The sequence below is a fragment of the Lipotes vexillifer genome, unplaced genomic scaffold, assembly GCF_000442215.2.
Source record: "Lipotes vexillifer unplaced genomic scaffold, Lipotes_vexillifer_v1.1 scaffold408, whole genome shotgun sequence".
In the NCBI taxonomy this organism is placed as follows: domain Eukaryota; kingdom Metazoa; phylum Chordata; class Mammalia; order Artiodactyla; family Lipotidae; genus Lipotes; species Lipotes vexillifer.
This window is the reverse complement of record NW_006787469.1, coordinates 1,142,234-1,165,075: the sequence shown is the minus strand read 5'-3', so window position 1 is coordinate 1,165,075 and position 22,842 is coordinate 1,142,234. Positions and strand designations below refer to the sequence as shown.

The following is a 22,842-nucleotide window of genomic DNA, read 5'->3' as shown; positions in this document are numbered from 1 at the left end:
AGGGCAGGCCATGCCCGGGGGCTGCCTTCTAGGGGAGGCAGAGTCTGGGCAAGAGCTTGCTTCAGTCCCTGATTTCTGTCACCCTGGCAGGGGGCCCAGTCCGGGTACCAGAGCGGACAGAGTCTCGGAGCATCTCCTCACGATTCCTGTTGCAAGTACAGAGCCCCGCACTCAGGTACTGTCCCCACAGCAGCTCACTTTCCTACAAGGAGCTCTAGCTCTCCTAACCTCGCAGTGCTCCCAATAGCGTCAGCCCTGCGCCTGGGGCAGCCTTCAGCCCTCTTCTCTCCAAGGCTCTGTCTTCCATGCCCAGCAGCATTGTGCACTCCAAGTTTTGGGACAGCTGTCCTGGCTGGCTTTGTGCCCACCCTTCTCTCTTAGTGCCTCTTTAGTGCTGTGAGAGCTTCTCCCCGTCTTGGCAGGGAGGAGCCCTGAGCCTTCTCTGGGCCTTCATCCACATATCCTCGCTAGGGAACCATCCCCATCTTCCTCAAGCCTGGCAATGACATCGAGGCCAGCCCAGGTGCCGCAGGCTTCTGGCGAGCAGCTGAGAGGCAGTGGTGCCAATCCTCCAGGAGCACCCCCGGAGGCGGGGCCTTCCCTTGGGAACCCTGGCCCCCAGCAGGCAGCCCCTGTGCTGTTGCCACGACGCCGTCTCAACCCGGACAGCAGCTGGGCCCCCAAGAGAGTCGCCATAGCCAGCGCCTCGGGTGGACTCCAGAAAGCCCGGTCGGTGCAGAGTCTGGTGCCACAGGGTGAGGAGCCTGGGGGGCTCAGCTCTAGGTGTGGGGAGCGTGGAGCCCATGGGCGTGCTAGGGGAAGGTGGCCTCACGTGGCCCTGATGTGTCACTGTGCTTGCCAGTGGGAGCCCCTTAGTGGGTATGTGCAGGGCACAGCATCTCCTGGAGAGTTGAGCCTTAGCACCCGGGACGCCGTCCTCACCACCTGACCTGTGTATGTCTCTGTCTCCCCTGCAGATGAGGCCCCTCCACCAGGCCCGTTGCTCTTACAGGAGATGGAGGCCCAGGGGCGCCTGTGCTCCCTGCCCCAAGCTGACAGCCGTCTGTCTCAACCCCACTCCTACCAGAACCCCACCACCAGTTCCATGGCCAAGATATCCCGCAGCATCTCTGTTGGGGAGAACCTGGGCCTGGCTGCCGAACCTCAAGCTCCTGCCCCCATCCGAGTCTCACCACTCAGCAAGCTGGCCCTGCCCAGCCGGGCTCACCTGGTCCTGGATATCCCAAAGCCACTGCCCGATCGCCCTACCCTGGCCACATTCTCACCTGCTACCAAGGGCCAGGCCCCTGGTGAGGCAGAACAGCCTGGCCCCGCAGCGGGCCTAGCGAAGGCTCACAGTACATCTGAGAGACGGGCCTGTTTGGGGGAGGGTGCCACTCCCAAGCCTAGGACCGAGGGCCAGGCTCAGCCTGGGCCCAACAGTCCCCATGCCCAGCAGCTGCCGGTCAGCAGCCTCCTCCGAGGCCCTGAGAGCCTGCAGTCCCCACCCCCTGAGAAGACTCCCAGCCCTGTGGAACGCACCAGGCTGGGGGCAGCCCGGAGCCGGGACTCAGGTGTGCACAGCTCCCAGCTCTCATCTCCTGCCCCGTCCTCTCTCTCCCGTGTCTGTTGGCCAGTCTCTGGCTCCATCCCATTTCTGTGCATCCAGCCTCTGGCGTATTTCGTCCTGTCTGCTCCTGTTTCGGTCCATTAAGTCACACCCCTGATGGTGAGACACTCCTGCTGACCTTCATGATCTCCCTATGACCCACTTGCCCCTTCAGTGCCTTCCGGCCCCTGGGACTGGAGCTGGAGCTGGCCCTTTCCTCTGGATCTTGTTTCCTGGGTGGTGTTGGGAGGGTGTCGGGAAGGAAGGAGGCAAGAGGAAGGGACTGAGGGCATGCGATGCTGGGTGGGCTGGGGGTAGGCCTCTCTTCCTCTGAGTGACCCCTGGGTGGGGAGGCCCAAAGGAGCAGCTTTGCTGGGTCTTACTGAGCTGTCTGTCCCTCCCAGAACCAGCCGTGAGCCTGGAGCAGTGTGAACAGCTTGTGGCAGAGCTCCAGGGCAGTGTGCGCCAGGCCGTGCAGCTCTACCACTTGGTACGTGTTGGGTACCCCCCGGCAGGAAGACAGCAGGTCAGGAGTGCTAGCTGAGTATCTGGAACATAATGATAAGGCTCTTGCACCGATGGGTGGGTGGAGCAGTTAGGAACATTCTGAGTAGGTGAGTGGGTTAGAAGCCAGGCCAGGCCTCGTGAACTGAGCACGTATGGGTCATTTCTGGCTAACAGCTGGAGACATCCTCAGACAGGAGGGTGAGGTGTAGAGAGCCCACGTGTCCTAGTTTGCTTAGGACCGTGCAGCTTATGCCTGTTGTCCAAGTATAATTATTAGTAGTATCCCTTTTCATATTCAAAACTGACTTGGCCACCCTAAACATAGGGGACAGTCCAGCAGGGGCCAAGATTTGAAAGAGGAGTTGCTAACAAGATGTAGACGGTGCCAGATCTGACAGTCACCCCCCAGGGTCTGCCTCCGTCCCCTAGCCTCTGGTCATACTTGCTGGTCTTGGAGTGTGCAACTCCCAGCCACACCTAGCAGGGCATGCAGTCCCTTCTTTGGGGCAGGCTGGACACCGGCAGGGCCCCTCCCTTTTCTACATCCATTGACAGTCCCCTCCACTGTTCCCCCACCTCACTTCCGGGGTCCTGTTGCAGGTGGCCAGCTGCAAGACACCCTCAGCAGAGCAAAGTCGCATCACCCAGCTCCTCAGAAACACCTTCTCCTCCGTGCGGCAGGAGCTAGAGGCCCTGGCCGGGGCCGTGTTGTCCAGCCCAGGCGGGAGCCCTGGGGCCGCGGGTGCCGAGCAGACACAGGCCCTGCTGGAGCAATACTCAGAGCTGCTGCTTCGAGCCGTGGAGCGGCGCATGGAACGCAGACTCTGAGTTCCAGAAGCCTGTCCCAAGTGAATGCTCCCTCGATTCCAAACTGCAGCCCCTCCTCCACTCATCAAAACCTGTGGGGTTGCTTGGAGTGGATAGCAGGGATCAGTGCTCAGAGGGGAAGCAGCTTTCCCAGCTGTTCCTCATGGGGTCCCTGTATTTATTAATTTATTTCCCTGACTGTTGCCTCACTTTCTTGGAACTCCTGCCTCCACAGCCCCTCCAATGGCTCACGCAGGGGTAGGTCTTGGGCCTTTGTCATCTTGGTGCTGTGAGGAGTAGGAGGGCAGCCTGCCTCATCTGGGGGAAATCGGGAAAGGCTAGCCCTCCCTTCTGAGAAGCCATTTGAAATTACTGCAGGGATCAGCTCCCTGGGGTGGAGCACACACAGGGTATTCAGTGGGGTAGAGGTGCTGCACTCCCCTGGCTGCCAGAGCAGGGGTTGTTTTCCCCACTTGCTGGCAGTTCAGGAAGGCAGAGCCCTCTGGAGCACTCCCAGCCATCAGGAGGCTTGAGTTGATATCAAGGCCCGAGCCGCCACATTCCACTCCCGTTCCCCCTCCAAGAGAGCCCTAGCATTGTCTCTTCCTGTGCCCCCCCCCCCTCTCCTGGCCGGAACTGTGGAGCCAGCTGTGGGACGTTGCTGCAGGACAGTAAAGCCCTCTGCTGGGCAAACATGAAGCCCTGGCCTCCTTCCCTCAGCCCCTTGGCCTTCCCTCTCCTCCAGCCCTGGTCCCCAGTAGGCTCCTGGAGCCGAGGCCACCTTCTCCCTGCATCCTGAGTGATGCTCAGTCAGAAGTCTGTGTTGGAACTTCCCTCATAGTTTACAGGGCGCTGGCCCACCTTCTAAGGACCTTGGCCACAGGTGAAACCTAAACACACACACACACACAAAGTTGTGTGTTTGTTGCTAGGGCACTTGGCTGGCTGTTGTGTACCTGGTTTCCTCTCACATCCCGCCCTAGCTTCACCAACCTGGCTCTTATCACAGAACTTGAAAAGGGAAGGAACACACTAAGCCTGAAATCTGGATTCTTAGTGTCCACAGCCTAGCTGATGTGAGATGGCCTCAAAGGCAGTGCTGGGCACCCAGGGGTACTGGGTACTGGAGGTTGAAGAGAGGGAGGCACGTGGGACTGCAGCAGGGGCCAAGAGACACGCTGGAAAGGTGGAAGGTGGGACAGGTAAGTGGCAGAGGTCAGGGGCTAGATTAGAATTAGAAGGGCAGTTTTAGGGGTGAGGGGAAGGAGCTGGGGCACAGTGGGCGAGTAGAGTAGGACCAAGTAGCGAAGCACTTGTTGAAGAGTTGGGGTGAAGAACATGTGTCTCTAGGCCCTACTGCTTCCTCTGCCTCAGGTCGGTCAGGGCAGCTCTACCACAGCTCCAGGCCACAGAAGTCCATTTCCATATGGGCTCTGCTGGCTCTGTAGGCAGAGGCTTAGCAAGAAATTAGATTCTGAAGGGTGCGCAGCTCTGTTTGCATCAGTCACCTGAACAGGTGAAACCTATTTCACCCTCACTTCTCTGCTACCACCACCTGCTTGGCCAACGTGCAAAGACATCCTGGCCCAAGAACTCTCACAGCTGAGAGTGGGCCCCGGGAGGGCTGCAGCTGCCCTTGTCAGAGTTAGAAATCCACTCCCACCGTACCCCTAACCCGCACACCAGCCGCAGTCCACCGCAAATGGGGTTCAGGCCTGGCCCTCTGGGCTGGGTTTTTGGCCATCCTCAGCCAGTCTGTCCCTCATGAGGAAAAGGCGCTACACTGCTGCCAAGGTTTGTGAGAAGGTGGCCGCCCTTCCCCTACCCCCAGCCCAGCGTGCGGGGTCTCGTGGCCAGCGCCCGCCCCCCTTCTGCATGTCTGAGGCCACCAGCGGCTGCCGTCCCCGTTCAGATCTGCCCTGACCCCGTTTTGAAAGCCCCTTATTTATAACTTTTATACTTTGTCCAGGCATTGGCGCTACCCTCCTCCCCCGGTCTCACAGGGCAGAGGCTGTTTTTAACATGTCCGTTTGTACTGATGTATGAACTCGTCAATAAACACAATCATTTGCTAACCCTGGGTTGCCAGCGAGTGGGGCAGGCGAGAGGAGGCGTGGCTTCTCGCCGAGTGGATACAAAATCTGTGGTCGTCTGGGGGTGTATGGGGGTGGGCAGTTGGAAGCTGCGGACTTAAGCGGCAGTGTGGGGGAGGACGAGGCGTGGGGGAGGGCTGGGAGCCCGGGCTTGAGGCCGTAGGGAAGGGCGGGGCCTCGGGCCCGGGGCGAGGTCTTAAGGAGAGAGGGAGGGAGGGAGGGGCGGCGGCGGCGTCATCATGGCGGACGCGGCTTTGGACGCTGTGAGACAGGAGTTACGGGAGTTCCCGGCTGCGGCAAGGGGTGAGTGGGGTGGCTCGTCGACCGCAGAGCAACTACAAGATGCGGGAGGGGCCCTGGGCTTGCCGAGAACCAGGTGCGCCCTGGTTCTTCCTGGGCTACTGGCACCAGAATGCACCGTGTTTCTTTTCCTCAAGGGGTGCGGAACCTCGTGCACGTGACTGGTGCCCGGCCCCTCTCTGATCGGGCGTGTGTTGCAGCCCCGTTCCCCAGCCCCCTGGGTGGGCCCTCAGCTCCTCCTCTTCCTTGTTCCCGCACTTTCGTGGCTTCTTGGGGTGACTCTTCACATTATTCCCAAGACCCGGCCCAGTCTTTACTCTGGTGGCGTTCTGTGTTTCCCGCCGTCAGCCGGCACCGAATACTCGGGGCGTTCTGTTGTTGCCCTTCCCACCCTTCCCTGTTGTGAAATCTTTAAGGTTTCTCCCTCTCTGAACCCCTGCTGGATCGCTTCCTTCAGGAAAAGACTCCTCCAAGCTGCGAGCACTGCAGAGCTTTGGGAGAACTGGAGGCAGCTGTACTGGAGATCCCTGGCTCTTCCCCTGCTTGGTTTTTATTTTTCTCTCTTATTCTCTTCCTTTTTTCTTTCTATTTTTAAGCAGTATCTTATCACTGAATAGTGACATGGGCACATGGTTTAAAAAACAGCAGACTCAACACTATGTAAAGTAAGCTTCCCTACCATTCCAGGCTCCAGTATGCATCCTTCCAGAAATACTCTGTTAATATCTACACACAAACCTATGACTGTTTTATCTCCCTTTTTAGACAAATGGTAGCTTGTTAAGCACACTCTTCTGTACTGTGTATCTTGAAAATCGTTCCCTATCACTCTACTTCAGTCTTTTTCAGTCTTTTCTACTTCTGCTGTGTACTAATGCTGTAATTTATTTAATCAGCCCACTATTAGTAGGCATTTAGGCCATTTCCAATCTACTGTTTTCAATACTGCAACCGATACTTTAAACGAATGTTTAACCAATACTCAGTAAGCTCTTCAGTGTGCCAGGCTCCATTCAGTATGTTTAGGATACATCAGCGAACAAAACAAATCTCTACCCTTGTAGAGCTTACATTCTAAGTGAGGAGACAATTAACCATAGGCACACTAAATGAGTAAATTACATAGTAGAAAAAAATGGGTTAGAAAATAAGTGCTTTGGGGTAAAAAAGTAAAGCAGAATGAGGAGGCTCGGGATGTGGGGTGGAGGGCAGGTTACAAGTTGAAATGAGAAGGTCAGGGTAGGCCTCTTCGATAAGGCGACATCTGAGCACTGGCTTGAAGAAGGAGGGGAGCAGGGGAGCCGAGCAGACCTCTGAGAGACAAGAGCTTTCCAGGAGAGGGCACGTGGGTCAGATGCCCTATGGTGGCAGTGTGCCAGGTGTGTTCAGGGATCAGTGAGGAGGCTGGTGTGCCTGGAGCAGAGTCTTTGTGCACATGTGTGTTTTTGTTGGTTAAATTCCTAGCAGAAGAATTGTTGGACCAGAGGAATTGTTTGGATCCGTTTTGAAATTCTCACTCGGAAGCCCCAGGAGGGAATAGTGGCCATTCTCTAAAGGAAATCTATTAAACAGTGAAAAAGTAAAACTGAAATAATTACAGAAAGTACAAAGGGTTTAAAAAAAAAAAAAAAAAAAAGGCAGTGTCTACTTATTTTAAGACTCCTAGTAAGAATAACAGGGAGATTTATTGAGTCTCACCAGGTGACTGCTTAGATGGGCTGGCATGACTGGGAAGGCCCTTTGCCAGATTCCTCGCCCTTGCTCCCTTATCTACCTGGCACATTCCATCTTGCCTCTCGAGCCAGTGAAGGAAGCATACTTCCTTTTCAGTTTTCGGGGGTCCACCAGGGTCTTCCCACTCAGTTTCAATTTTTGATCTAAAGACATTTCACTTTCCAGCTGATTGCAAGGCCCAGATGACCGGCGTGGAGACGCGGTTATGAGAGAGAGCGTGACCTTGGAGGTGAAAATGAATGCAGTGGCTGTTGGGATAGGATGTAGTAACCCCCCACTGGGGACCAAGACATTCAGGCTAGACCGCAAGGGTGAAAATAACACAGCAAAGCCTGTGCCCTGTATAAGGCATTCCAGTGTGAGTGAGCAGCAGGAACAACGTTTGGCACCACCTGAGTAGAGTGTGTGCTGATGGGCAGGCACCAGACAGGAGGAAACCAGACTGGAAAAGTAGGTTGGGCCTCATCACGGAGTGTCTTGAATGTGTGTGCTAAGGCTGACTGTATTTTGTAAGGAGCAGTGGTAAGCCGTCAAAGTACTTTTTACTAGAGGTGTGACAAGATGAGATTGTATTTTAGGAAGATGACTGGGCCGGGGTGGGGGATGCTTTGAGAAGGAGTGGAATTAGGCCAAGGAAACCAGTTAGTTCACTGCAGCAATCATCCAGCGAGGAGATTTTGGAGACTTATATTCAACCATTAAGCAAATATTTACTGAGCACCTACTGTGTGCTAGGTCCTGGGGAGGGGGACATCAGTGAATAAGAAGCATCCCTGCCCTCATGGAGCATACATTCTAACGAGAGATCGATAAACAAATGGAATAAGTAAAATATATAGTGTGTTAGATAGTGAGAAATGATAAAAATAAGAAGGGAAGGGGTATAAAGATCGTTGGGGGCAGGTTACAATTTTAAAAAGGGTGGCCAGAGAGGGAAGCCTCTTCAAAGTGACATTTGAGGACCCAAATGAGCTAACTTTGAATGTGGTTACCAGCAGAGGAAAGGGGTGTGTGTGGCTTGAGAGACATAGGTGGTAGAATCAACAGGACTTAGAGGTAATCAGTAGGATACCAGGAATGAGAGAGAAAGAAGAGTCAAAAAGAAGAGATCTGGGGGGCTTCCCTGGTGGCGCAGTGGTTAAGAATCCGCCTGCCAATGCAGGGGACACGGGTTCTAGTCCTGGTCCGGGAAGATCCCACATGCCTCAGAGCAGCTAAGCCCGTGCACCACAACTACTGAGCCTGCACTCTAGAGCCCGCAAGCCACAACCACTGAGCTCACAAGCCACAACTACTGAAGCCCGCGCGCCTAGAGCCCGTGTCCTGCAACGAGAGAAGCCACCGCGACGAGAAGCCTGCGCACCGCAACGAAGAGTAGTTCCCACTCACTGCAACTAGAGAAAGCCCGCGCATAGCAACGAAGACCCAACGTAGCCAAAAATAAATGAATAAATAAGAAGGGATTTTTGTTAAGGGTGACACAGGGCCACTATTGACCTCTGCACAGGTGGTGCACCACACGATCTGCCCAAATGCACATGGCAACCCTGGGTGTCTGAGGATGGTGATGCTGTTCGGTAAGACCAAAAGACAGTTCAGCCCTTACTTTTCTTCCGATGGTTTTGTGTGGCAGCCTGTCTCTCCAGTTAGGTTGTAAGCTTCTTGAGATGATGCTCGGATCATCCCTTAATACCTCCACGATGGCCCAGCCAAGTCCTCAGCACATTTTAGGTGCTCTCCAGAGCCTTGGCCCACCCATATAAGCGTTGGCCTTGGGGCCTCAGCTCTACTCATTCTGGAGCTCCCAACACTGCCTCCATGGCTGCCTTTCCTATTGGATGCCAGGAGGCTGGCTACTTCAGAGTAGGAAAGCCAGGGGTTCACTGTGCATGGCCGGACGTGGCCCCCTGGAGGGTTTGGGTTGTGTGCTGAGCAGCAGCCCGTGGCCCTGTGGACCCTTAGGGCCCATCCTGGTGTGTTTATGGGTGTTTCACACTTTCTCCTTTTAATTTCCCTCCTCATTCTTCTATTTCTGGTTGTCCAGGGTCCTTGGTCACCTATAGGCATCGCCTGGTGACACAGTGAACTGCCCGGAGAGGGCATCTCTTATGCAGGCCGTGGGGCAGCAACTGAGTACTGTTGGCCTCAACCCCCTTCCTCTGCCTCTTTCTCTTAGAGCTCAGCGTGCCTCCTGCTGTGCCCTACCTGGACAAGCCCCCGGGTCCGCTCTGCTTCTACCGTGACTGGGTCTGCCCCAACAGGCCCTGCATCATCCGAAATGCCCTGCAGCACTGGCCAGCCCTCCAGAAGTGGTCCTTCCCCTACCTCAGGTGGGGGCTGCCGTGGACGCAGAGTGTGGGCGGTGCTTTGGGGCACCTGGGCTTGGACTGAACGTCCATTCCTCTAGAGCCACAGCGGGCTCCGCGGAGGTGAGTGTGGCGGTGACCCCAGATGGTTACGCGGATGCCGTGCGAGGGGACCGCTTTGTGATGCCTGCCGAGCGCCGCCTGCCCCTGAGCTGTGTGCTGGACGTGCTGGAGGGCCGAGCACAACACCCCGGGATCCTCTACGTGCAGAAGCAGTGCTCCAACCTGCTCACCGAGCTGCCCCAGCTGTTGCCTGATCTGGAGCCCCACGTGCCCTGGGCCTCTGAGGCGCTGGGTGAGTGGAGGTGGGGCCCGGGCAGGGAAGAAGTGGGAAGGTGGGAGCCAGCCCCGCTTGCCGCTTCTCTCCCCTTGCTGATGACGGCCCACACTCCTGGCCCCACGGGGTCAGCTCCCTCGGCCTTGACTTCATTTTGATGAACTACTGAAGATGGCTGCCCTTCCTTCTGCTCCAGGGGACAGAGGCCCCTCGCCATGTTCACCCACCTCTGCCCCTTCTCCCTGCCATTTCCCTGGGGCCCCTCTGCTCCCCGCCCAGGTCCTGGCCCAGCATCACTGTGTGGTGGTAGTTCCCAGCCTGGCCTCTCCTAACTCGCCCTCTTTCCTCTGACCCACAGGAAAGATGCCTGATGCTGTGAACTTCTGGCTGGGGGAGGCAGCTGCAGTGACATCATGTAGGTGTCGGGAATACAAAGGTGGGGAGGAGGTTGTGGGGAGGGAAGGCGAGGCGGAGAGTGGAAGGCTGACCTGCAGGGAAGTCGGACTGGTTGATCTCTAAGATTTCTCCTGGGATTCTGGGGCTCAGGCATAACAGAGGGCCTTCCCCAGCAGCTCAGGTGGGCGAAGGTGCCCGTGGCATTGGACGTGGGGGACACTGTTTCTTGTAGTTCCCTAGAAAGCACTGAAGGCCAGCTATGTCAGGGGTAGACTCAGAAGAACCCTGTTTGTGTGAATTCCCCTCCTGGCAAGTGTCAGGTCCCTGGCAGGCAGAGATCTGAGATGCCCGAATGCCTGCCAGACTCCTCTCCTTGGCATCCCCCTGAGCCTCCTCTGACTTTGCGTGCTCTTCTGTCACACCGTAAGCTGTCTTGGGGTGCAGGGCCCCAAGTGCGAGTGTCTGCCCCCTCCTAACCCTGCCCGCTGGGCCCTCTGTGTCGGCAGTGCATAAGGACCACTATGAGAACCTCTACTGTGTGGTCTCGGGAGAGAAACACTTCCTGCTGCATCCACCCAGCGACCGGCCCTTCATCCCCTATGGTAGGGGATGCAGCCTGGAGGGGCTGGGGAGCAGGTGGCCCAAAGTAGAGGGAGGGCAGTGGGTAGCCCTGGGCGGGCTGGACCCAGGCCTGAGGTGTGGACACAGCATCTCCACTGCACTAGGACTCCTGGCCCTCTTGCCCCTGCACCCAGGGAACAAGTGGGAGTGGTGGGCAAGCTCCAGGCCCTTTGAGGGTGCCCACAACTTTCTCCCTCTGGCTTCAGAGCTGTACACGCCGGCAACCTACCAGCTAACCGAAGAGGGCTCATTCAAGATGGTGGATGAAGAGGCCATGGAGAAGGTGTCTGCCTTGTTCCTGGGCCCTGGGAGGTGGGAGGCAAGGAACCTGGGCTCTGAGGAACAGGCACAAAAGAGATGGGGAGGTGGTGCTTTGCTCTGAAGAATCCCTACGTCTGGGCCTCCCAGTGCCGAGCAGGGCAGGGCCCATGGTGTTTATCTCCAGGGACAGAGCTGGAGGGCCTGGGGGCTTTGAGCCTACTCCCTGGAATCTACTGTGTTCCCAGGTGCCTTGGATCCCACTGGACCCCTTGGCCCCAGATCTGGCCAAGTACCCCAGTTACAGTCAGGCCCAGGCCCTTCACTGCACCGTGCAGACTGGCGAGATGCTCTATCTGCCCGCCCTGTGGTTCCACCACGTCCAGCAGTCCCATGGCTGCATGGCCGGTGAGGGGCTGCCCAGCTCACCGGGGGTGTGTATGGGGAAGTTTAGGTTAGAAGGGGGACCCTCGTGCTCCGGTCTCCATTCTCTCCACAGTGAATTTCTGGTACGACATGGAGTATGACCTCAAGTACAGTTACTTCCAGCTGCTTGACTCCCTCACTAAGGCATCAGGCCTCAACTGACCGAGCCCTGCTGAACATCGCCAAGGACGACTTACGGAAAAGGCGTGCCGCTCCTGAGCCAGTCACCTCGAGAGGCAACCTGGAGTCAGAGGTGCTGGCTGCTGGCCCAGCTGGGATTAGGGTCAGCTTCAGAGGATCGGGAGGACCAGGAGGCACCAGGCAGGTCTGGGTGTGGGCTCCCAGGAAGCTGGCGCACAGGTGAGGCAGCAGCCTGTTCTGGAAGAGAAGTGGGGTTCAGGTGCGGCACCGCCTCTCACCAGCGCCGTGACCTTGGGCGAGTTACTGCCTCACAGCCTCAGTGTGCTGTCTGTAAAACAGAGATAACAATGGTTCCTACCTCATGGCGTGTTGGGGGGTGGTATCTGTAAGGATGGCACCGGCCTGGCGCGGAGGAAGCGTTCAATAAAAGGCGGCTGTGATTCACGTATGTGCTAAGGCTCCCTCGCGATTGCCTTCCGTGGTCTGGTGAGGGCTGGAAGGTTCAGGTAGACATTTCAGGGTGACCCTGCTTGGGGGTGAGGACTGGGTCCAGGCCGGGGCCTGAGGAGATCTCTGCAGCCGAGACCTCTCTGTCCCCGGCCACCGTCACAGCCTCTCTGGGGCAAGCAGGCCGACCTCAGCTTTGTCACTCTGTGGCACGGAGCTCGTTGACGCAGGGCTTGTGAAGCTCTCGCTAGCTTCGCTCTGGCCTTGTTTGCTATCCTCCTTCAGCTCCACGGCAGCTGGTGGGGTCTTGTTCCCTAAGGGTCGCCCTTGTTTCCCTCACAGCAGGCACAGATAGGAAGGGACAGAAACCCCTGTCCCTCATGGGTCTCTACACTCACTGTCCCCACCCCGCCCCCTTGCCTCAACCTGGCCCTGGGGACGGAAGAGCCCCCTACCCCGGCGGCCACCCAGCACCCAGCTCCAAGGTGGAGGCAGCCCGGCACGTGGTTTTGAAGGGCTGTTTCACAGAACAAGCCACAGCCCTGCCGGCTCATGCTGGGGCCCGGGGTGCTCCCCTCAGGTTGGCCAAGCACTTCAGTGAAGACTGGGCGGTTCTGTCACGTTGGCACCAGGAGGCTGTGGGATGCGGCTCGCGGGTTTGCTGCCGCTCTGGGGCCCGCTCCCTGCCTTCCAGACCTCAGCAGCCCCTTCAGCTGCGACCCCAGCCAGACCCCCGCGGCCTCTTGCTCAGCTGCTGACAGCAAGCTCTCCTGGGGGCCCCTCCTCGAGGTCCAGGCAGGGAGAGCAGGGCTGTGGGGCCCAGCGGGCGGTGGCTGGAGAGGATGGGTCTCTGGGGGTGCTGAGCCCCCATCACGAGGATGTCAGTGGCTCTGTGTGGGCTTAAGGTGTCTCGTCTCCTGGACGGGCGGCTGGTCCGGGACGGGGGTTGGGGCTCAGGTGGAGCTGAAGCAGTGGGCAGGAACCAGGGAGGAGCTTGGGGCCTGCTGGGACATCCCTGGCTCTGGGTGAGAAAGCTGACAGTCCTCAGTCCTGCAGGTGCTGCCCGTCATTCCTTCCTCCCGAGGACTCTCTGCCTCATGGCTCTGGTAAGACCTGCTAGGGCACTGGTCCCTGCGGGGCCTGGTTAATGCTGTTTCTTGAGGGAGCTATGGGCTTCTCCAGGTGTTTGCTGGCCCTGGACAGGGCCAGGGAGCAGAAGCCAGGGAAGAGACAGGGTCTTGGGAAGGAGGATCATTCTGTGTTTTTCCTGCGCTAGAAATGGGCTCTAGGCAGAGCTCCCTGGCACCATGGATTTGGGCCCTGAGAACTCAGGCTCCCAGCTGCCGTCCTGGGGCCCCAGAGGAAATGGCCGCTCCTGTGTTCTTTCTGACTCAGTTGCTTAGGGTGTGGGGAGCCCCAGGGCTGACGGTGACGGATGACCTTTTCCAGCTTTGCCCCTGGACTCCATTCCATCTGAAGCAGGGCTGATGGCCAAAAGGAAGTATCGATTAGCACAGGGTCTACATCCCCATACCCAAGGCCGTGGGTTTGGATGGGGCCACCTGGGGATCGTCTTTATCCTGATCCTGTAGGGCCTGGAAGACTGGACAACCAGTGGGTGGTCTGAGCTGATAATTGCTGTCCCTAGCCTAGTGGAGAGCCCATTTCCAGAATTGTCTTGTGGCCAGGGATGCAGAGTGTGGGAAGCAGCTCAACCAGGGGGACCAAGGACAACCGGGGTCCTGACATACCTCTTCCCTTCCCTCTGTAGCCTTATATCGACACCCCCTTTGCTGCCCTGGGGTCCCCCCCGCCACCCAAGACCAGCCTCAAGGCTGCTTAGTAAAGGGGAGCCAGGGTTGTGGGGTGGAAGGAGTAAAAATATACTGTACCAGGAACTGGAAGCAGGTAGGTGTGGGAGTTGAGAGCACAAGTCGAGCTAGCCTGCTCCAATCCTGGCCCTGGGTCTCGGGCAAGCAACTACTTAGCCTTTCTGTGCCTCTGTTTCCTTGTGGGATTGGTCATAATAAGTAGTCCTCGTGCATAGGGTGGTTGTATGATTAAATTGAGTTAATCTACAATGAGGCCTTTGGACCAGAACCGGTACAGCATGTTGTGTAAGTGTAGGTAGGCGTCATCAGGGGATACCACAGCCGCCTTTTGGCTCAGGACTCTGGTGGGTGGAGGACAGGCCTGTGGCTGGGCAGGGCTGGTCCTTTTGGTTCAGGACTAGGCCTCAGGGTGTCACCCCAGCCTCCCCTTTGGGCCCATCAGCCTGTAGTAAGCCTGTTTCTCTCTCTCCTCTGTAGGCAAAGGTGCCTGGGACCTGCTTGCTCAGCATTCATGTCCTGCAGGCCCGTGGCCTGCCCTCCAAGGACCTAGGTGAGTGCTGGGCCCAGAGAGGGCAGTGGTTCTGCAGCTGGCTTCAGAGTGGGGGGCAGGACAGTGGGAAGAGATGCGAGTAGGGCTGGGCGTGTGGCGGGTCCCAGAGAGGGTGCTGAGAGGAGGTAGTGAATGGAACGTCGAGGTCAGGCCTGCACCTCCTGCCTCTTGACCCAACCCCATTCCCTGGGTCTCTAGGTCTCCTGGGGCTGCCTGTGATGGAAGGACGTGGGCTCTGGGCGGCTGGGCTGGGAAGGGCTCTTGGCCAGCACTGGGCGCTCCTTCTTGCTTCCCATAGTGACCCCCTCTGACTGCTACGTGACTCTGTGGCTGCCCTCGGCCTCCAGCCCCCAGCTCCAGACGCGCGTGGTCAAGAACAGCAGAAACCCCATCTGGAATCAGAGCTTTCACTTCCGAATCCACAGCCAGCTCAAGGTGGGTGGGCATCAGCCTGGCCCTGCTCCCTGACCCACCCTTGCCCCACCCCTTCTTCCTGCAGCCCCCTCACTTTGTTCCCCTTTCAGAACATCGTGCAATTCAAAGTCTTTGACCAGGACCTTCTGACCAAGGATGACCCTCTGTTGTCGGTGCTGTTTGACGTGGGGACTTTGCAGGCTGGGGAGCCCTGGCGTGAGAGCTTCTCACTGAGCCCTCAGGCAAGGCTGTGTGCAGGCAGCGGAGGGCTTCAGCGTGGGGAGGGGATGATTTGGAGGGTAGCCAGGTGCATGGCTTTCTTCTCCAGTGAGTGGCCCAGGCTTCCCTGGCATCCCAGAGGCCTCTGTCAGCGAGGAGCTACTGTCCACCAAAGAGCAGTCCTGTCCCTGACCCTCTGTCTTGTCCCCTAAGCCAAGGGCAGCTTTCTTGGAGCAGTCCAAGGAGGGTGGACAGTGGCTCTCCTCACCACTGGGACCGCAGCTGCCCAGGTGTCTGGGTTGGGACCTACACACACACGTACTCCTCACCATTTATAACTTGCTTCTTTCTCTCTACAGGGCAAGGAGCAGCTGGAAGTTGAATTTCGGCTGCAGAATCTGTAAGTCGGGCCATGGGGCAGTTCCCGGGTGGGAGTGATTCCTTCTGGGAAGGACAGAGCCCAGCGCACCCAGAGCTGACACCCTTCCCTGGGAGGCATCAGGGGTGGAGGAGGAAAGCCCAGACCTCCTTGGGGGATGGGAACCTGGATTCTCGGTAAGGGTCACCGGGGGCTCTTTCCAGGACCGACTGTGCTGAGCGCCTCGTCAGTAATGGCATCCTGGTGGTGAGTCTGGAACCCCTCCCTCGTGCCCTGTGCTCACCCTTCTCCCCGGGCCTGAAGCTTGGGCCCACCATGGGGGTCGGGTAGCGCTGTTGCTGGGGTGGGGGTGGGGGCAGGGGCGGCTGGGATTTTAGTTCCAGAGGCTACAACCCCAAGCAAATGTTTGGTGACTCAGGGCCAAGGTAAAAAGGTGCTGAGGAGCAAGAACCAGGGTGTTGGGAGGGTGGCATCTCCAGCAGGGGAGGGGCTCGAGTCTGAGGGGCTCTCTTAATGACCCAGGCCCGGGAGCTCTCCTGCTTGCATGTTCGACTGGAGAAGGCCGGGGGCCAGCAGGGTGAGTCCCCGAACCACTGGGATAGCTGCCGTCTCTCAGCCCTTGTCTTCCCCTTTCTAAGGGGACCCTGGAGGGAACCTTGCACTAGCTGCCCCCAGCTCTCAGCCAGGAGCAGGGGTGAGGGGACGAATCCATGCTGGGGCTTTTCCCTTTAGTCCTCAGAGGGGCTGTGGTGGGACCCCATCTCCCAGCCTAGGTCTAAGCCAGACCTCCATTTAATTCCGGGGGCGGGTGCCCTGTCCCCCAGGCTCCTTAGGCAAGACAGGGGCCTCTCTGGGCTGAGATCCCATTCCCAGCCTCTCTGCTCTGGTTCCTCTTTCCAGGGTCGGAGGGCAGAGTTCAGCTTGTGGTTCCCGGGTCCTGTGAGGGTCCGCAGGAGGCCTCCGTGGGCGCTGGCTCCTTCCGCTTCCATTGGCCGGCCTGCTGGGAGCAGGAGCTGAGTGTTCACCTGCAGGTAGTGGGACGTCCCGGGCACTGAGGCCCGCAGAGCCCTCCACCCTGCTTCCCTCGGCACCTCCTGCCAGCCTGTTCCTCTGCTCACCCCGAGCCCCCTCCCCATCACTCCCTGGCAGCATCAGGCATTCTGGGAAGTGTGGGGTTGACCTCAGCCTCCTGTCCCCCTTCCGGCTACTTCTCTGTCACTCCCGGGGCAATTGGTGAGGCTTTGCTGGAATGGAGAGGTGGAGAATCTTAGGTCCTCTTCATCCTTCCTGCAGGATGCGCCCCAAGAGCAGCTGCAGGTGCCTCTGAGGGCACTGCCCTCTGACCAAGTGGTGAGACTTGTCTTCCCTACATCCCAGGTACTGGTCACCCAGAGGAAGAAAGCCAGATGCACGGGCAGGGTGGGCCCAGGCCCCAGGCCTTGAAGGGCTGGCCTGCTTCTCTAGCGGCTTCTGTCCTTGGGCCAGGCCCTGGACAAATGCCAGGCCAGGCTCTGGGGAGAGGTGTCCTCTGAGCATCCCTGTCTTCAGGCCTCAGGCCTGGCCCCGGTGGAGATGGCTGGGGCCCAAGGGAGCATGGGGCTGTCATGGGACGTGGCTTGGGCTGGGTTGAAGGAAACGGGGTGTCCCATCTTTGTGACTGGAGGCTTCATGGTTTTCAGGAGCCCCTGATGAAGGTGGAGCTGAAAAAAGAAGGGTGAGAGGCCGGCTGAGCACTGGGAAAGGTCACGGGGGACAGCAGTGGGCACTCAGCCTGGAGAAATGAGCAGGCACGGGGCGGCCCCTAGCAGGCTCGGCCACCGTGAATCCTCTCTGAGATGCTCAGGGGTTTGCTTCCAGGGTGGGGCCTGAGGTGCTGGAGCCTTGGCAGATGAAGGCTCTTCCTGTTAACTTTTTACATGCGTTCCTGGTTCAGAGGGGTGTGTGTCTAGCCCAGATCCTGGCACTTGGGAGGCACTTGATAAATGTTTGGCTGGAAAAGCAGGTGGAAGGTGGAACAGTGGTTAGAGGCACAGAGGGGGCAAGGAAACCAAGAGGAGTGCAGTCGCGCCCCTTCGGGGCCTCAGTTAACCCTCAGGAGATGGGAGGAGCCGCCTACACTGGCCCTGCACATGCCTGGGGGGCTAGCTCCCCACCATGAAGAGGCGGGAGCACCATTCCTGTCCCCTTCAGAGTCATTTCTGGGTGGGTGAGGGAGAGAGGCTGAGAGGAGGAAGTGGATCGATGGCGTTGGGTCTCCCCCTGGAGCCTCTTCAGTCACCGCTTTCCTGGTCCTGTGAATCCGCTGTGCTGCTTCCCCAAGGGTGTCCCCGCCAGGGTCTGGGTTCACCTTCTCCCCCTCACGTCCACACGTCACACGTCAATGAGGACACGAGCTGGGGCGAGGGTTGGAGAGAGGAGAGGAGAGAAGAGAAGGGTGGCGGCTGGCTTCCCGGGGCAGGCAGGCCAGCCAGCTTCTCTTTCTCCGATGAGGCCGGGAGCTGCCTCATGGTCCCTTCTTTCCCACCCAGACTGAGAGAGCTGGCGGTGCGGCTGGACTGCGGGCCCTGTGCCGAGGAGCGGGCCTTCTTGAGCAGGAGGAAGCAGGTGGTGGCCAAGGCCCTGAAGCGGGCCCTGCAGCTGGATGGAGACCTGCAGGAGGATGAGGTCTGGGGACTGGGCTGGATTGGGTGGGCGTCCTCGGGTTCAGTGCTGGATGCTGGGACTGGTTGTGCCCTAACCAGACCAGAACTGGTGCCGAGCCAGCCTTGGACCCTGCTCTGCTTCCCTCTCCCTTGCTGTTGTCAGGGGCTTGATCACATCAGATGCAGAGCGGTGCATGAGGCCTGGGGCATCCTCTAGGGATTCCACCTCTCCTAGAAAGAGGGAGAGAGGTGGCCATGTGGGAGACTTTTGAGGTGGCCCTGGGGCTTCAAGAAAGCAATCACCAGACTCCTTAGGGGCTAGAGGTGAGGAGATGAGGCTTGGAACTTATCGATTTCTCTTGGAGTTCTTAAAACCAGACAAGGCTGACTCTTGCAAGGCTACTTCTGACTAGACCTTCCTCAGCAGACCTGACTAGAACTGGTCCCAAGAGCCCTGATCAGATCTTGACTAGCCTTAGCTGTGGGTGAGCTGAGTGGGCACTTGGCTTGCTACCTCTTCTACCTGTGGCTTGGCCTTCCCCTTCCCTAAGGCCCCTCCAAGCCTGGCTGTTCTCTCTTCCAGATCCCAGTGGTAGCTGTTATGGCCACGGGTGGTGGGATCCGGGCCATGACTTCCCTGTATGGGCAGCTGGCTGGCCTGAAGGAGCTGGGCCTCTTGGATTGCATCTCCTGCATCACAGGGGCCTCGGGCTCCACCTGGTGAGCATGAGTGTAGGAGCCCGGGCGTGGCTAGTTGGGTTGTGATAGGAGGGTGTGGTGGTAAGGCTGACTCCACCGGCCTCTCTGACCAAACTGGAAGGGGTGGGAGAATGCACGTGCCAGAGAGAAAGGTGCTCAAGGGGACCCTGGAAGGTGTCTTTTGGGCCATTGTCCTAGCAGAGAGAGCGAGCCCAAGGCATGTGATGGAGGTCCTTGAGTGACAATCCCCCTGGCTTTGGCTTTTCCCAGGGCTTTGGCCAACCTCTATGAGGACCCAGAGTGGTCTCAGAAGGACCTGGCAGGGCCCATCCAGTCACTGAAGACACAGGTGACCAAGAGCAAGCTGGGCGTGCTGGCCCCCAGCCAGCTGTGGCGGTACCGGCAGGAGCTGGCTGAGCGTGCATGCCTGGGCCACCCGACCTGCTTCACCACCCTGTGGGGCCTCATCAACGAGGCGCTGTTGCATGACGAGGTGTGGGGAGGGGGGCGGAGTGGGGCTGGTGAGGGTGGATGGGGGCAGCCAAAGCCAGGGTGAGGTCCAGAGATGGGGAGTGGCCCTGGGCCGCGGCGGCTGGGAAAGTCCCCAGGAAGCCCTGGCTTTAGGCTCGCCCTACCTTCCCTCAGCCTCACGACCACAAACTCTCAGACCAGCGGGAGGCCCTGAGCCGTGGCCAGAACCCTCTGCCCATCTACTGTGCTCTCAATACCAAAGAACGGAACCTGACTACCTTTGAATTTGGGGGTGAGTAGCTCCAGAACCGTGACCTGTGCTCTCACAGTTGTTGGGGTGACAGGTAGCCAGGCCTGTGTGTGAAGGTGGGTGTTAACACCCCCGCCTTTTCTGGGCCAGGTCCCGTGCTTTCCAGAGCCTGTCATCCTATCCGAGTCACTCAGGCTTTGGGATGGGGGCAAGGGCCGTGGGTCCCACGCTCAGGGTGCCAGCAACAAGGCTGAGCCTCCTGAGCACGAGGCTGCCTGACGCGAGGCTCCTGGTGGGTGCCTTGGTGCCCGAGGGGCCTCAGGCCATGGGCCCCATGGTGAGGCTGTGTGGCTCTTCACAGAGTGGTGTGAGTTCTCCCCCTATGAGGTCGGCTTTCCCAAGTACGGCGCCTTCATCCCCTCTGAGCTCTTCGGCTCCGAGTTCTTCATGGGGCGCCTGACAAAGCGGCTTCCTGAGTCCCGCATCTGCTTCCTGGAAGGTGAGCGGGTCTGGGAGGTGGGAGAAGCTAGGGTTGTGGGGAGAAGGGGCCTGGGCGCGGTGGTGGGCTCAACTGTCCCAGCTCCGTGACTGAGACGTGTCCTGGTCCCCGATGGGCTGTGGGGAAGGGTCTGGGTGTGGTGAGGTGGGGGACTCTCTCTCTCTCTCGGATCTCCTCCTCAGGCATCTGGAGCAACCTGTACGCAGCGAGCCTCCAGGACAGCTTGTATTGGTCCTCCGAGCCCAGCCAGTTCTGGGACCACTGGGCACAGGCCCAGGCCAGCCTGGGTAGGCGACCGGGCTCTTCCCCGGGAAGGATGGGAGAGGCAGCCAATGGGGCTGTATGTGGGGAGCGCGGGGTGGCTCTCTCCTCCTTTGTGAGTCCACAGAGGCTGGAATAAAGGGTCCCCGTTTCCCCCGTCCTTGACTGCAGACAAGGAGCAGGTCCCCCTTCTGAATATAGAAGAGCCTCCCACAGTGGCCAGCAGAATAGCTGAGTTCTTCACTGACCTTCTGACATGGCGTCCACTTGCCGAGGCCACCCACAATTTCCTCCGTGGCCTCTCTTTCCACAAGGACTATTTCCAGCATCCTCACTTCTCTGCCTGGAAAGGTATTGCTTTTCTCCCCCGCTCCCAGCTCCCCAAACTCTTCCCATGGCCACCTGAGCCTTGGGTCCCTGGTCCAGACATCTGCACTGTCCAATCCCTTGGCCCCAATTCGTTTGAGTTCAGTTCTCTGCGTGGCTTGGAGCAGGAGCCCCTTTTCCTCTCCTTACGTTGGGGTCAGGGCCCATCTGTGGAGCCTCAGGAGTTGAGGTGCTGCTTTGGCAGGAGAGGGCAGGAGCCGGATGGCGGAGCCTCCTTCTAAAGCAGCAAGGAGCTGGCATTAGGCTGGAGGGGCTGGTGCCTTTAGCACCAGTGACAGCTGCTCTCCACCCGATCCCCGCCCCCACCTTTCCAGCCACCAAACTGGATGGCCTCCCCAACCAGCTGACACCTGCAGAACCCTTCCTTTGCCTGTTGGATGTTGGCTACCTTGTCAACACCAGCTGCCCACCCCTCCTGCGGCCCACACGGGACGTGGACCTCATCCTGTCGCTGGATTACAACCTCCATGGAGCCTTTCAGGTGGGCATCGGGCAGGCTTGGCGGGGGGTGGGGGGCGGGCAATGCCAGGCCTGGCCTCAGCTGGCCTGACATTCCTGACTCTGGAGAGATCCGCTTTGGAGTCTGGTTTCTGGGACAGCTTCCCTTAGGGGCTGTGACAGCGACGCTGTGAATGAAAGGCTGTGGATTCTGTGAACTCTCCCCCAGGGGAACTTACTCTGCTCAGGAAGTTGGCGTGATGGGAAGCTGGCAGTGTTTTAAAATGTATTTTATTTTAAACGTACCTGCACCCTGTTTGGTCCTGACCCCCTGGGACTCCTTGCTTTGAGTTTCTGTGTTGGTCCCGTGAAGGATTTTGTCTCCCAGTTGCAGCACCTGGGAGTTGTTAGCAGCCCGGCTCCGTTGACACCAAAGGGGCTGCCATAGAAGGGCTGCCAGGTTTAGAACATTGACCAAGCCTGGCCTGTTGGGTCCACTAGCGTCTGGCTTGGCATCTGGGCACTCAGTCCTGCGTCTTAGCAGACCTCCACGTTCGGTCAGTCCAGCGTGGAGGACACTGGGAGCCCATGGGCCCATCCCGCTGGTGCCTCTTCTGCCCACCCTGCAGCAGCTGCAGCTCCTGGATCGGTTCTGCCAGGAGCAGGGCATCCCATTCCCGTCCATCTCACCCAGCCCCGAGGAGCAGCGCCAGCCCCGGGAGTGCCACCTCTTCTCAGACCCTGCCCGCCCTGACGCCCCTGCCGTGCTGCACTTCCCGCTGGTCAATGCCTCCTTCCGGGAGTACTCAGCCCCAGGTGAGCCACCATCCTCTGGAGCCCTCCTCTATCCTCTAGGCCTCCACCCAGGTGACCCCAAACCCGCCCTCCATCCCCAGTGAGGTTGCCTCCCGTGGCTGGCCTGCACTCTCTCCACAGGGGTCCGGCGGACGGCCGAGGCGCAGGAGGCCGGGGAGGTGAACCTGTCTTCATCCGACTCCCCCTACCACTACTTGAAGGTGACTTACAGCCGGGAGGACGTGGACAAGCTGCTCCACCTGACGCACTACAACATCTGCAACAACCAGGAGCAGCTGCTGGAGGCCCTGCGTGAGGCTGTGCGGCGGCGCAAGCAGCGCCGGGCCGAGTGATGGGCGGGAGGATGCCACGCCCCAGCCCCACGGCCCCTGACTTTTTCAGGCTCCCTTCTTGGCCGCCTTGCTGCTCCAGTTGAGTTGGGGTGGAGACCGTCATCACCACGTTCAGAGCCTCTGGCAGTTTGGACGGCCCAGTCGTGGTCGCCAGCCCTCTGAGGGGCTCACGAAGGTGCCCAGCACCCCTGCCACGGACACCCTGGGGTAGGTTGAGGGTTTTAAACAGGGGCTGGAACCTCGTCTCCATGATGTGGCTGGAGAAGATTCGGAGGTTCTGTGGCAGCGAGGGTAAGTGGGGCAGTCTGGGCCAGATTTGTGTACGCACACAAAACCCCGTGACCTGAGTGTCCTTTGCCTGCCTTGCTACCTTGAGTAGCTGTACAGAGTGAAACAAATAGAGCATTTTATGTATTACAGAGGCCCGTACAAACGTGAGGCATTATGGAGATTACTGTCATTGCTTCCAAGAAGGGACAGGTCATCCCACCTCTTGGTTACCCAGGGCAAGGACTGGTTTAGGAAACAAAACCTCTCCCCAGGTACCTTACAGAGCTGGCAAGTCAGCTTGGGCTTCCCCTGAAGAGCAGGCTGTGAGCTCATGGCAGTGTCGACTCCACTCCGGCCCACTCTCTCCAAGCAGAGAGGTGGCCACTTTAGCCTGGGGGGGG

General features: G+C 58.7%; 3 protein-coding genes across 5 annotated transcripts in view; all 3 read left to right on the top strand.

Moving 5' to 3' along the window:
* The window catches only part of MAPKBP1 (mitogen-activated protein kinase binding protein 1), a 49,027-nt gene extending 46,083 nt beyond the window's left edge, over window positions 1-2,944 (top strand). For 2 of the 3 annotated variants that reach the window (XM_007460148.1, XM_007460147.1), the window contains 5 exons: window positions 91-175; window positions 472-785; window positions 978-1,574; window positions 2,014-2,099; window positions 2,717-2,944. In XM_007460148.1, the coding sequence (XP_007460210.1) occupies window positions 91-175; window positions 472-785; window positions 978-1,574; window positions 2,014-2,099; window positions 2,717-2,944 (1,310 nt within the window). The remainder of the gene's footprint in view (window positions 1-90; window positions 176-471; window positions 786-977; window positions 1,575-2,013; window positions 2,100-2,716) is intronic. The other variant, XM_007460149.1, reaches the window with a different exon arrangement.
* A 2,297-nt stretch (window positions 2,945-5,241) lies between these two features.
* JMJD7 (jumonji domain containing 7) lies at window positions 5,242-11,979 on the top strand. Its single transcript, XM_007460146.1, has 8 exons — window positions 5,242-5,319; window positions 9,227-9,380; window positions 9,458-9,711; window positions 10,052-10,108; window positions 10,596-10,691; window positions 10,917-10,993; window positions 11,217-11,376; window positions 11,468-11,979. The coding sequence occupies exons 1-8, from the start codon at window positions 5,256-5,258 to the stop codon at window positions 11,554-11,556; spliced, it is 951 nt and encodes a 316-aa protein (XP_007460208.1). The 5' UTR covers window positions 5,242-5,255; the 3' UTR covers window positions 11,557-11,979.
* A 1,009-nt stretch (window positions 11,980-12,988) lies between these two features.
* On the top strand, window positions 12,989-22,171 carry PLA2G4B (phospholipase A2 group IVB). The gene is made up of 20 exons (XM_007460145.1): window positions 12,989-13,088; window positions 14,292-14,364; window positions 14,663-14,799; window positions 14,889-15,020; window positions 15,357-15,397; window positions 15,580-15,622; window positions 15,899-15,953; window positions 16,277-16,407; window positions 16,670-16,753; window positions 17,056-17,090; window positions 17,905-18,040; window positions 18,602-18,738; window positions 18,988-19,210; window positions 19,363-19,480; window positions 19,800-19,937; window positions 20,120-20,224; window positions 20,370-20,549; window positions 20,900-21,066; window positions 21,653-21,839; window positions 21,960-22,171. Exons 1-20 carry the CDS (start codon window positions 13,080-13,082, stop codon window positions 22,169-22,171), a joined length of 2,343 nt encoding a protein of 780 aa, XP_007460207.1. The 5' UTR covers window positions 12,989-13,079.
* Window positions 22,172-22,842: the final 671 nt, after the last annotated feature.